The 13,065-nt window shown below is 35.2% G+C and overlaps 3 protein-coding genes across 6 annotated transcripts; 2 read left to right on the top strand and 1 right to left on the bottom strand.

Moving 5' to 3' along the window:
• Positions 1-83: 83 nt before the first annotated feature.
• Positions 84-2,130, top strand: tma7 (translation machinery associated 7 homolog). Its single transcript, XM_065243441.2, has 4 exons — positions 84-204; positions 622-677; positions 1,747-1,834; positions 1,942-2,130. The coding sequence occupies exons 1-4, from the start codon at positions 189-191 to the stop codon at positions 1,974-1,976; spliced, it is 195 nt and encodes a 64-aa protein (XP_065099513.1). The 5' UTR covers positions 84-188; the 3' UTR covers positions 1,977-2,130.
• A 32-nt stretch (positions 2,131-2,162) lies between these two features.
• On the bottom strand, positions 2,163-6,009 carry dnase1l4.1 (deoxyribonuclease 1 like 4, tandem duplicate 1). 2 transcript variants are annotated; one of them, XM_065266117.2, is made up of 10 exons: positions 5,848-6,008; positions 4,623-4,708; positions 4,423-4,511; positions 4,259-4,345; positions 3,904-4,016; positions 3,489-3,601; positions 2,757-2,914; positions 2,576-2,672; positions 2,389-2,467; positions 2,163-2,299 (listed from the first exon to the last, which is right to left on the bottom strand). In XM_065266117.2, coding segments are annotated over exons 2-10 (819 nt in total). In that variant the 5' UTR covers positions 4,704-4,708; positions 5,848-6,008; the 3' UTR covers positions 2,163-2,297. The 2 variants fall into 2 exon arrangements, with proteins under 2 accessions (XP_065122189.2, XP_073669702.1); XM_073813601.1 differs by having other exon boundaries at positions 2,279-2,467; positions 5,848-6,009.
• A 112-nt stretch (positions 6,010-6,121) lies between these two features.
• On the top strand, positions 6,122-11,580 carry dnase1l4.2 (deoxyribonuclease 1 like 4, tandem duplicate 2). 3 transcript variants are annotated; one of them, XM_065266114.2, is made up of 10 exons: positions 6,122-6,139; positions 7,151-7,241; positions 7,802-7,891; positions 8,074-8,168; positions 8,270-8,356; positions 9,507-9,619; positions 9,904-10,016; positions 10,185-10,342; positions 10,438-10,534; positions 10,621-11,572. In XM_065266114.2, exons 3-10 carry the CDS (start codon positions 7,811-7,813, stop codon positions 10,720-10,722), a joined length of 846 nt encoding a protein of 281 aa, XP_065122186.2. In that variant the 5' UTR covers positions 6,122-6,139; positions 7,151-7,241; positions 7,802-7,810; the 3' UTR covers positions 10,723-11,572. The 3 variants fall into 3 exon arrangements, with proteins under 3 accessions (XP_065122186.2, XP_065122185.2, XP_065122187.2); XM_065266113.2 differs by lacking the exon at positions 6,122-6,139 and having other exon boundaries at positions 7,115-7,241; positions 10,621-11,571; XM_065266115.2 differs by lacking the exon at positions 6,122-6,139 and having other exon boundaries at positions 7,157-7,226; positions 10,621-11,580.
• Positions 11,581-13,065: the final 1,485 nt, after the last annotated feature.

Below are 13,065 nucleotides of genomic sequence, written 5' to 3'. Positions count from 1 at the left end.
TCTGATTCGCAATCAATGGGAACAATAGTGAGCAATGGCTCACACGAAACGACCGAACGAATCGATTCTCTAAAATGAACGAGTCTTCTCCGCCCAATCAGGCAGGTGACGGGAGAACTACATCCGGCGGAAACTCTCTGGGGTCCTGACAGCGCGGAAAAAAGCGTTTGCTAAATAATCTAAGCATCATGTCTGGAAGAGAAGGTAAAAATGAATCAAATATAAAATTTTAAACACGATTGTCACGTTGTGTTGTAGCGAAATACAAGCTTTCGTTTGATATTAGTAATTTTGCAGTTTTTTCGCCAACACGCGACGTTTTAATCCTTATACTTGCAATGCTAAACTGCATTAACTGTGTTATCACATTTAATATTATTAAGAGTTTTTGAACTGTGTGGATGTTAAAGAGTTGATACATTAAGCTTAAATTAGCTTTTAACTCCTGCTTGTTTTGTATGTATTTTTTTCTATATTTTACGTTTGTGTTACGTAGACTTGTGTTATCAGTACCTACATTTTGTCCTGTCTATCTGTTATAATACAATATCATATGAGCATGTACAATTGTTATAATCGTACCAAAATATTAAAAGTTTTGCTTTTTTTTAATATATTCAGGAGGTAAAAAGAAGCCACTCAAGGCTCCCAAGAAGCAGAATAAAGACATGGACGATGTGAGTTTCTGTTTATGTATAAACATTGAGATTATAGGTTTGTGGACGGACAAGTAATTCTTGTTATTCTTAGTATTCGGCTCTTTGAACATGCATAGTTATACTTTATTGTTTATTGTTTTCACGATTAAAATAGTCGTCAAATCATCAAAACAATGAAACACCATAAGCAATCTCACCAGTCTCTCTTAATGCTATCTGCATTATTAAAGGTGTACTCCAGCCAAATATCTAAATTACCCCATGATTTACTCACCCTCAAGCAATCCAAGATACATATGTCCATCATCTTTCAGGCAAGCACATTTGTAGTTATTTTACTTAATATCCTTTCTTTTCCAAACTTTATAATGGTAGAAAACAGGGATCAGGGAACAACTGACTTTAAACCCCAAGATTGTGCATTCATCCTTCACAGAGGTAATCCACATGGCAAGGGAATAATAACCATCTTCAGCGGTTAGTCGATGCAATTTTGTAAAATAAATATTCATATTTCAAACTTTATAAACTATAATAACCAGCTTCTGGTTACAACGTTATCTTCGACTCACGCGATTCATCACCGAAAGCTAGTTATTATAGTTAATAAAGTTTAAAATATGGATATTTTTCTTAGAAAATTGCATTAAGACCTTTATGAAAAGCCGTGTGAATTACTTCTGTGAAAGATGGATGCACTGTTGGGCTTCAGAGTCAGAAGTTGTTCTTGATCCCCTTTGGAAAAACAAGGACATACACTTAAATAACTTCAATTCGAAGGAAAGAAGATAGTTATATGCATCTCGGATTATAAATCATGGGGTAATTTTGATATTTTGTTGGAGTAGCGCTTTAACCTAAATACATAACTCTTTCGCAGTATTAAAATCATTGTTATTGCAAAACATTTGTGATATTTCAATCATTTTGCTGCCTTATTTCAAAGTAGCAACACATCTAGGTTACAGTTCTTTAACTACAAACTTCACAAGATGTGTCCTGAAAACGTTTTCATATCTGGACATTTTTTGCCTGCTTTTTATTTATTGATCCCCAAACTCATTCCATTGTTTGAATCCCATTGCAGGAGGACATGGCTTTCAAACAGAAACAGAAAGAGGAGCAGAAAGCTTTGGAACAGCTGAAAGCCAAAGCTTCTGGAAAAGGACCTTTAGGTAAGAAATACAGATCTATACATCCATATTTTGGATTCATCATTCTGTAAATTCAGCTTTTTGGTTGTACTTTGGTCAATAAATGCCTCTCTTTTTTATCTTTACAGCTTCTGGTGGAATCAAGAAGTCTGGGAAGAAATGAAATAAGTGTTTTTATTGTATATTTTGCTTGCCATGCCTGGGAACACCTTCTTGTCAAACATCATTTGGGTTTACAGTGGCAAATCTTTTTTTTTTAGTTTATTACTGTTGTATAGATAAAGTTCAAGAATAATAAAGTTTGTAATGTCTGTAAATGATGATATTGGTGTCTTTCATTGCGAAAAATGTTTATTCAAGTTAAAAAGTGGTCTCTTGTAAGCAATCACTGAGATGTTCTTTAAACTGTTCCAGCTGTAAATCTGGATCTCCGCAGTCACATCTCGAGAAGAGTTCAGTCTATTTCTCCAAAGTTTGTAGTTTATCCTAAACAAAGAAACGTCTTGTGTTACTGCTTACACTCTCATTTCAATATATAAAATGATATTTTAATCTTTAGTCAGGTTGTTTCTCACATGTACGCTTGCGTTTTGGCCGTGGGGCTTCCTCTTTCAGTTCCACCTCTACTGGGTAGTGATCACTCACTTTCAGTGCCTGGGAAAAGATAGAAATAAAAACAATATTTTAACTGTATGTATAAGAAAAAACTTTTGAGATTAAATAAGCGTTATCAGTTATGAATAAAATGAGTGTAATGTTTACATTCTCATTTGTTAGCTTGTAAGCCTTCTGGAAGTTAAATGGTACTGCAGAACCTGGAACCACAGCGTCCAACATATCGTCTCCATATACCACGATCCTGCATTTGAACGAGATAATAATCATAATGATTTTCATAAATGCTGTAGTTCTGGTTATTTTATGCGGTATTAAAATTATTTACCGGTCGTAAGTGTTGTCATTAGAAGTGTTGGCTGTGGTGTCCACGTCATCAGTGATCAGCCAATGAAAGTTCTTGTCGCTCCGGATTCTGATCTTTTTCATGTTTTTATTAGACACGTAACTTCCATCTGCATTGAAGTCCCCCAGAATCATGATGTTCTGGACCGAAGAAATGATTTGATGATGTTATATACTGAGATTTTGTGCTCGGTATAGCATTTGGATAAACATATTACCCAAGAATTAAACTAAAATGAAAGTTGTTCCATATCCGATTAAATTTCTTTACACTACTAAACACAAAAAATTGATATTTTCAAGAATGTTTGTAATCAAGCAGATTTGGGGCACCATTGACATTAATAGAAGTAAAAAATAATACTATGGAAGTGAATGGTGCCCCAGATAATTTTTCAAAAATAGGAAGGACAAAGAAATGTTACAGGTTTGGAACAACTTGAGGGTAAGTAAATGATGACAGAATTTTCTTTTTTTTAAACTATCCCTTTACGTTAGGCATTGTTTGTACCAAAATTAATACAAAGGGGCTTTTGTGGTCATATATTAATGGGCATATTTAGTTTAATAAATGCATTTTTGTGTCTGGTGAACAATAAAAATGTTCAAAAAACCAGTCTTGATCAGTTTAATAATATATATATTTAGGTGGGATCTCTCGACTTTGTAGCAATGTTGATTGCAACATTATAAAGACTTTTGGTAAAACACTTACATCCGTCTTCCATTTCTCCTTGACATTTTGAAACACATCGTACAGTTCATCCAGTTCCTTCACTGAATCCTCAGGCTTCGTGTGAACGGGAATCAGCACCAAATCCTTTAGCACTGTACGGATGCAAAGACCACAGATCAACACAAATTATATCCAAACACACCTAAAGTGAGTCAAGCTAAAGATTAGCACTTCTGTCATATTTCTATTCCAATTGTTCTGACTTGAAATTGCATAAATGTGGACAGAGACGATTACACAACACATGCATCACAAAAACACATTTTTATTATTTCCTTGTAATCTAAAATCACTTGCAAGATAGTTTCAGTCTTGGCCTGGCCCATAAATATGTTAAAAGACACCAATACCAAAGACTCATGAAACGGATAATGACGTATATGATTCAATATACCTGTTTTGTGACATGTGAATCTCAGGACATATGGTTCTCTGGCAAAAGCATCCTCGTCTCCAGGCTGATTGTCTTCGTATTGGTACGAACCAACCAAATCTACCAGGTCGTCCCTTTTCATTTAAAACAAAGATGCTCAGTAATTTACTCAAAGTAAAAGAGTTTATCATTTTGATAAGTGTTGGATCAAATAGGGACAAACCCAACCTGCTGGGTTGTTTAAACAGAAATGCTCCATTGTTGGGTCAAATATAAAAATTTCCTTGGTTAATTTTACCCAACGGCTGGGTTTGTCCCTTTTTGACCAAACGCTATAAAATAACGCTGCAATATCAAATCAAAATGAAGCAGTAACCTGTAAAGGAACATAAACTGTTCTTTGTAATTTCCTCGTCCCAGGCGTGTGCTTATCTCTAAGGTGTAATGATGCGTCTTGTTAGACCTGTGAAAGAAGAGTAATGACCATTAATCACATTTAATCACACTCTTTTCAAGAAAAATCTCACCTCTCTGACTCACTTGTTCAGCTCTTTGAGAAAGTCATCTACAGCATCTCCCTTCGAATCCACCACCTCCAGAATCACGACGATGTCATAGCGTGAAACTATCTGAAAGAGGGAGCGACGAAAACTAAAGTGTGATTTACATTATTTTGTATGATGTCATACGTGCTGCTTCTCACGAATGAGTGATTTTAGAAGGTGTGGACATGGCGTTACCTTAATCAGGGTTTTCCGCACTAACGGATCCGATAGTTTTGTTTTCCCAAATTTTTGAATGTTGAAAGATGCGACCTTCATGATGCCTGAGAAACAAGAATTTAACAAACATAAATTAAAGATGCATAACATGCTAATGAATTAGCAATGTTTTTAGACATGTAAACAAAGAGGTGTATCGTGTTCTGCATATAGGATCGTATTACAGATGGGTGTGTGCTGAGTTTCTTCTATGAAAACAATGCTGAAAAATATCATCTATTCAAATTCACAGACTCCGGGCCTACTCTGGGCCGGATCCACACTATAGCTGTTGACTTTGGCGTGAATCCGGTGCAGATCTGGCCCGGAGTAATCTGCTGTCTGGGATGATACAAACAGACGGAGAGATGTAAACATCCTCTTGTTGCATCTCCAGTACAATGATATTCATATCATAATGAGAAATTCCTGAATTTCTAGCTATGCCTTCTTTTGTCATGACCTACAGACATGTCTTTATCATTCATCTGTCAAGATGCAATAAACATGCATTTCTTTGTTTCTTAAAAAGCTGCCAAAAGTGGAGAAACCAGTTTCAGGTGATACCACAGAGCACCAGTTCACAAAGAATTTGGGCGGTAAGGAGATCCCCAGGTAAGATAGTCAGTGCATTCGTTTAACATAAAGATTAACGTAAAGAAACCAAAAGAAAATGTGCCGTTAGCACAATCTGGTGTTGTTTCTCTGGTCTTTTATGACCAGAGAGATTAGTTCCACATGCTTCCGCAAACATCAAAGACGCAGCCTTTGAAACCGAAGACGGACTTTAAACATTTGTCACGGTCACATTATATAGCACAGACTCGCAACAGTGGTTTTTACATTGAATCTTCTCAATGAAACCCATTCAACTCATAACAAGCAGAAACAAGTGCAGGGTCTCCCAATGGAATTCGGAAAATTCTTACCCCTTTTCCTTTCAGGCAAAGTAATTTTAAAATACTACTAAAATGCTAAACAACATTGCTGAATACTAAAAACGGCCAAATCCTCCATGCAAAACTTCCTTAGTACATTAAAGACAGTGTAAAAAGTGAAATTTTAAGTTGGATCAACTTAAAAAAGTTACCACTTTAGGTGAAAAATTAAAGTATTACCAATTGAAGTATTTGATCCAACTTTTTACGCCTTTAAATAAAAGGTAAATAAGTTAAAATAATATAACAATTTAGATAGCACTTACCCAACTACTGGTCCAAAGATGCAATGATAAAAACACACAAGCTTTCTTTTTCGAAAACCCCTGCATCTTTACTTATAGTAGACATCTGGCCCATGATTGGCTAGCAATTCAGGAACCAGTAGTATTTTGGCCCAGCCCCAGTTTGGACACTGTTGGGATGGACTTTTAATAAACAAAGCAGTTCCTCCCCCTGGGCACACACGGAAGTAAAAAACGTGCAGGTGAGTATTGTCAACCGTTATTGTTATTAAAGGCTTAACCTTACGCAGGAAGGTGGGGACATCATAACCAGGTAAGACAGAATGAGCAATTTTAACCATTTAAGAAGAAAGAAAATATGTGAGGAAACAATAAACGGGTTGTGCCGTGAGTCAGGTGTAGTCAGAGGAAGACAAAGATGGATATGTTGTGTTTCTATGTGCAGCTACAATACAGGCACTTGATCCACTTCGTATATGTTGGCTAGTGTATATAAAAATCACACAAATAAAATAGAAAATAAAAGGAAATTATCGTCTTATCTGTTGTGGTTTAACTGATATCGAGTTAAATCATTACAAATGTAAAGTCATTGGTTGTGGATTAGGTTCACGTCTACTGTTGTGAAACCTTGCTGTAGAAATCTATACGGCGTCTGTAAGTTTCATGTTGAGACACAGGACTTTTGTCATGCATGAAATGCAGTCAGTCTCACGGCTGCAAATTGAAACTCGACCACAGTCTCGGTGAGCCAAAAACAACTTTACAGTAAACGTCTGAGCTCCAGATTCTCCAGATGATAACAGCACTTGATTAAATCAATTTAAATCAACAACAGATCATCAGTCAGAGTTCAAACCTATACTATAGTTTTATTATTCAGTGCTATTTATAGTGCTTTTATAGTGCGGTAAAAAACAAGAACGTATTCTTTTGTTTGCTAACATGTAAAGACATGTTAACAACATTGTTATTTGTATTGTAAAATGAATATAAAGAATGCATATATTTTTTTATAAATACAGTAGATCGTTGCCAATATATTTTGCTTTCGGCGAGACATTTGATTTAAAGGTTTTGATGTAAACTTTTATTATTTGCAGTATTTTGGAAAAAAAAGCGAAAACTTGTGTTGAGTTACAGATAAATAACACAGTGTGGGCTGGTACTTCAAACACAAATGAATGCCAGAAGTTTGTTACTTTTGACAATCAAGAGTATGAAGCGAGAGAGAGAGAGAGAGCGAGAGAGAGAGAGAGCGAGAGAGAGAGAGAGAGAGAGAGCAGTTCTCTTATTTACGAGCCATCTGCTTGACTTCAAACAGGAAGTTGTCACGTCTTCAAATTATTTACTATCAGCTCGCAACATAACGGCCAACACAGGAAGATAAGTCAACAAAAGTAAGAGCTACTTTGGTAAGAATTTCTGAATTTATGACTTTTTCTTCATTTAAAGAAAACAAATAACGTATATATGATATATAAACATATAGTTTTACTAATTATGTAAATTTCTATAAAAAATCTTTAAAAAACGGCTTAGAAGTAAGAAGCTCATTCTTGAATGTTTTTATATATAGTATTTTTGCTTACAATTTTGCATTTAAGCTTTTTTCATTTAAATGTTTGTGTTGTTTTGAGTCTTTTTGAAAAATGAAACTTGTCGCGGTTTCCTTTTTTCGATCTGTGGTCTTGAACAATCTGTCTTGTCAGCTCTGTAAAGAACTACAGCCGATTCCTATCTGACAACAACAGCAGACCGCTCTCTGGGCCGGATCTGCACCGAAGTCAGCAGCTCTGGTGCAGATCCGGCCCATAGTCGTCTGTATTGTGAGAAAGAACTTTTGGGCTGTTTGTTATATGATTTAATGCAGGAAAATGTATTGAGAAACAGGAAAACATATTGCCGAGGTCATATCCTGAACCTTGTTAAAGTGTGAGACGCTCAGACTTTTTTTTGGTCGACTGTTTTGTAGGTGAACACCATGAAAATCGCATCTTTTAACATCCAGCGCCTGGGTCCGACAAAGCTATCGGACAAAAACATAGTCAAGTATCTCATAAAGGTGAGGTTAAATTCAAAATGTGTCCCATACAGAGAAACAACTCTTAATTGGTTCCTTTTGTATTATATCTGCTCATTGTAATGAATGAATTTTACATCTGTAATCTGACTTATCTCTATTGTATAGATGTACAATCAAACAAAAACAGTTTCTCATACAGATCTTTTGTTCTGTCCCTGTAGATTTTCTCTCGCTATGATATAATCATAATGTTGGAAGTGGTGGACAAAACAGGCAAAGCCATCGAGAAATTTCTGAAGGAGCTGAACAGCACAGGGTCGGTTGAATCTTCACACATGCTTCACACATGTCTGTGCATTCATGAAATATGTACTGTGGTGAATTCAGATCTGATCTAACTCTATGCTTTTGTCACAGAGCGAATAAGAAACGTCCCTTCACTATGATCGGGAGCTCCAGACTGGGCCGAAGTCTTTATAAAGAGCAGTTTGTCTGTTTCTACAGGTATACCGTTTAAAGCGTAGGCCAAAAATGTTCTTTTTACAGAGACATCAGACAGCTCCAGGCCGGATCCGCACCAGATCCTCACCAAAGTCAGCGGATCCGGCCCGGACTCATCTGTTGTCTGGGTAGTTTCCTTTTTAAAGGTGCCAAAAATATGTAAAACTGTATTTAGACATAAATGAATAATACATCGTATATGGTCATAGATATGTATAAATGCTAGATGTCCAGCCCACGCTGCTGGCCAATTGTGGAACGTCCGCATTTGGCGGCCATCTTGCCACAGGCAGCTCGCTTACTCGTAGCATTGAGTTTAATGGTGCAGGTACTTTTAAATGACCATAACTTGCTTAATTTTCTACCAATTTTCAAAAAAAAAAATTAAAAATTGAGCAAGTTATGGTCATTTAAAGTACAAGCATCATTAAACTCAATGCTACGAGTGAGGGAGCTGCCTGTGGTGATGCCGTTAGGGACTCTGCCGTAACACATCTAGCCTTTATACATATATATGGTATATGGTAATGACATATTACCTCACGACCCTCAAACATTATTGTTTACTCCTTCTTATGTAAACCACGTGCATGTAAAAGACAGCTGGAAAACAGACCAACCTCACCATAACACCAACTGTGACGTGACAGTCAAGATATGCCCCTATCATAAAATAACTCCTTAAATTAATTAACAAAGTTCTGAATGCTGAGTTAGCGCTATATGCTAGTTAATGCTATATGCTAGCGTTAGATGAAAGTTCTACTATTGACTTTTCAGTTACGTTTTGTAGATCCATACTGTAAAAGCAAAAATGTACCACTCAGAAATGTCCATTTCCAATCTCCGAATAATTGATTATTCCTCAAAATCTGATTATTCGTATGATACAGCCTCAAACATAAGGTCTATTTACATACACACACATATACCAAATGAGGTAATAATAGACCATTACGTTCTAAGAGCAAATCCTAGGGTTGTAAATGGACATGTAAAGCCATCTCTAGATCATTTTAGCACTTAATAAAGCCACAAACCTTTTACAATTTTCCGTATTATTTCAATGCATTCTTTGGCACCTTTAATTCATTAGTTTTAATTGTCATTAATCAAAAACACTGTTATGTAATGTTTCCCTCATATCTAACAGAGAAGATGAAGCTAAACTGGTTGACACTTACCAATACGAGGACAATCAGGAAGGCGATGAAGACGCATTCTCTCGAGAACCTTTCATTTTGCGTTTCAGCTGTAAACACACAGGTAATCCATGTTAAGATATGCACCAGGAGTTTATAATGTGTGATCTATCTAAAGGAATTTGCTGTGATTGACTGTTTTCTATTTAAAATCATTCTACGTAATGTAAACATTGATTAAGACTATAGTTTCAACGTGAGATAACCCAAGATTATGGTGCATTTGCAAAATCAACCCACATTAAAGAAAAGTAAATTAAAACCACTTACCTTCAGGTCATGTCAGAGAATATGAAGTATAATGTAAATAGTTCAGGTTTGATTTGTGAATCATTTTGTTTGTTGCAGTGCTGAAAGATTTGGTGTTGATTCCTGTTCACACGAAGCCCAAAGATTCACAGAAGGAGCTGGATGAACTGTACGATGTGTTTCTGCAGGTCAAGGAGAAATGGAAGACAGATGTGAGTCTTGTATAATATACAAATAAAGCAGAAAGAATATTTAATCTTTTTTTATTTGAATAAGAAATAATGTGTAGATACAGTTCAAATCTAAGATCTCAGATTTTTCCTGACACAAAATGAATAACTTTGAACACTACCTCGAATTGAAACTCTGTTTTTTTACAGAACGTCATGATCCTCGGTGACTTCAATGCCGACGGTGCGTACGTCTCCAAGAAAAAGATGAAGTCTATCAGAATCCGCACTGATCCTGATTTCCGTTGGCTGATTGGGGATGATGTCGACACGACGGCCAGTCTCTCAAATGACCACACCTACGACAGGTAAAGAAGTGAATAAAGCAATGTTTAAAATTACTGGCATAAATATATAGTGTAGTTAATGAAATATATATATAACATTTATGCTTTGTTTCAAGGATTGTGGTGTATAAAGATGATATGTTTGATGCTGTCGTGCCAGGATCCGCAAAACCCTTTAACTTTCAACAAGCCTACAAGCTTTCTGAGGAAATGGTGAGTGTATGTTTTAATCTGTGGGAATTGCATTGGGTTTTATCAACCTTTAACGAAATATTTTATTGATAAATTTGATTATCCAGGCACTGGACATCAGTGATCATTATCCAGTGGAGGTGAGTCTGAGAAAGAAGACTGCAGCAAAGACTGGCAGCAAAACCAAAACAAAGAAACGCAAAGCATGATGGGATATTCGTGTCCACTGTTCAAGTTCTCAGTGCCTTTACAAATGAACGAACTCATCACTCGTCTTCAGGAGAGATGCTACCTCTTTATTTAGATAACCAGGGCATTAAAGTTTTTTAATATATATTTTTAGAGACAAATATCACTCAATAATATTATTATTGTTGCAGTTTTGCGTTTCTCTACAATTTTCATTTTTTTTGGAGTTTGCAATAAAAGAAAGAAGTACTGAAAGAAAAACTTGTTTTCTCTTTAAATGCTGTTTTATCTTTGAGCAATTTTGTTATTTTAAAGAATGAACCATTTATTTGTGTGTTGTTGGCCTGGTGTACAATAAAGTATATCTATGTATATGCCAAGCTAACAAAAAATGTTGTAAGTTAGGAGACTTTTTTAAAGTTTAGCATTACAAGTTGTATTATTTTGAGAATAATTTCATTATAAACCCTTTACAAGAACAAGAACCTTTCAATAATAAACTCACCATTACCATGATAAAGTCGTAGCATAAACACATAAAAAGTGAGGCCGTGGCATAACCCCTGCATTGTCTGGATATTATCAATACTATAAATGATAATTGTTACTGTGGATTTTTGTAAATATTATCTTATATAGTAATTCTTTAAAACACATTTTATAGAAAAATTAAAACAACCATATTCACGCAATATTATGCAATAGAGGTCACATGACCCCGTGGACCCATTCTATGGATAAAACAAAACCGATCCCTATAATGCATTTTAAATTGTGTCAGCCTAGTTATTTTCCACATTTTAAACTCTTTCATGTAATTTCAGGATTACTATATTAAACATAAAACCCACAACATGTTGAAATAGTAAGGTTTGTAAGATATAAACAGTCCCGTGAACAGTCCGATGTATTTTTGTTTACAAACTAGTAATAACAATGTATTATATTGATGAGGAACTTGCTTTTTTATTTTAACAAAAAATCAACATGAAATGACACAAAACAATGTTTAAAAAATTAACACATCCTTTCTTAGAGTATACAAGGCTTGTCTTTCTGGTTTCCATTCGCTATTTGCAAACATTGTTTGATGTACTTACATTATGCAAGTATTCTGAATGTATATTGTGAGGACAAAAGCTTATCATTAGTGGCAGCTGGCTGTCTGGATGCTTTCTGTATCGCCCATCACTGAATGAATGGTGAACCATTTACACGCGATAGAGATACATCACCGCCATTAATATGAATGCTTTTTTTGATCGCTAGACAACAGGTTAAACGTTTCATAATGACATTGCAAAATGCTTAGTTTACTCTTTATTTCAATCATTCAGTAAAAACACTTTGTTTCTAATTAATTTCTAAGTATATAAAATATTCCTTAAACATTTAAATAACTTGTTTTCTTTTTAACTTATCTTAAATTCTAAAGTTTTAAGTGTCTTCTTTCATAATATATCACAATCATGTCTGTGGGTCAAATAGTTTAGCATGGACATGTCATTTTCACGGTTGGCATTAGGATTAACAGTAGGGATGCACCGACAGGATTTTTTGGGGCCAATACCGATACCGATTTAAACAGACAACTTCTGGCCGATACCGATGCCGATACCGATATTAAACACTTGTATACAATACTATACAGTTGGTCTATTTGCTAGTTTATTTCTGCATCAAATTATTTTTACTGAACACGGATTTGATCTAATTAACATTCAACTGACCAACATAATAAGGTAGACACAAATTAAGCTAAAACAAATATAATAAGACAACATGACAACCTTCAAAGGTGGTTTTTGCTATTCAGCATTTATTTTATTAACAACATTAACTCGTTTTTTACATATAATGGATTTCTTTATGCAGTTAATTAATAAACAATCATTATCGGGCCTTTCTCGTGCTATTGCCGATATGCCGATGGTTTCAAATTCATCAAAAATCGGCCGATAAATATCGGCGGCCGATACATCGGTGCATCACTAATTAACAGGTTAAAATGACTGTTTAACCACTATACTAGAGTGCTCAAGCGCTCTACGATTGCCTACCAAATGCCAAACCCAGCATTTTTTTTGAGTTTAGGCAGAGTTTTGGCTGCATGACGTCAACTGCAGAAATTCAAATAAGACATTCTTCCAAAAAAGGCATTCTTCAAAACAAGTTTTTTCTTCAAAAATACAATTTTATTAGTTAAGAAAACACGTTAAAATAGTTAACACCTTAAAAAAGTAACTGCTCAGACATACAAATACATTTAGTAGTTACATTTAGTCATTTAACAGACGCTTTTAGCTGAAGCTATACAATAGAAAAGAAAAAAAACAATAAACAAAATGGCAAACAATGCCTAA

The sequence above is a fragment of the Paramisgurnus dabryanus genome, chromosome 24, assembly GCF_030506205.2.
Source record: "Paramisgurnus dabryanus chromosome 24, PD_genome_1.1, whole genome shotgun sequence".
Classification (NCBI taxonomy): Eukaryota; Metazoa; Chordata; class Actinopteri; order Cypriniformes; family Cobitidae; genus Paramisgurnus; species Paramisgurnus dabryanus.
The sequence above is the reverse complement of the archived record's forward strand: the minus strand, read 5'-3'. Positions and strand labels throughout refer to the sequence as shown.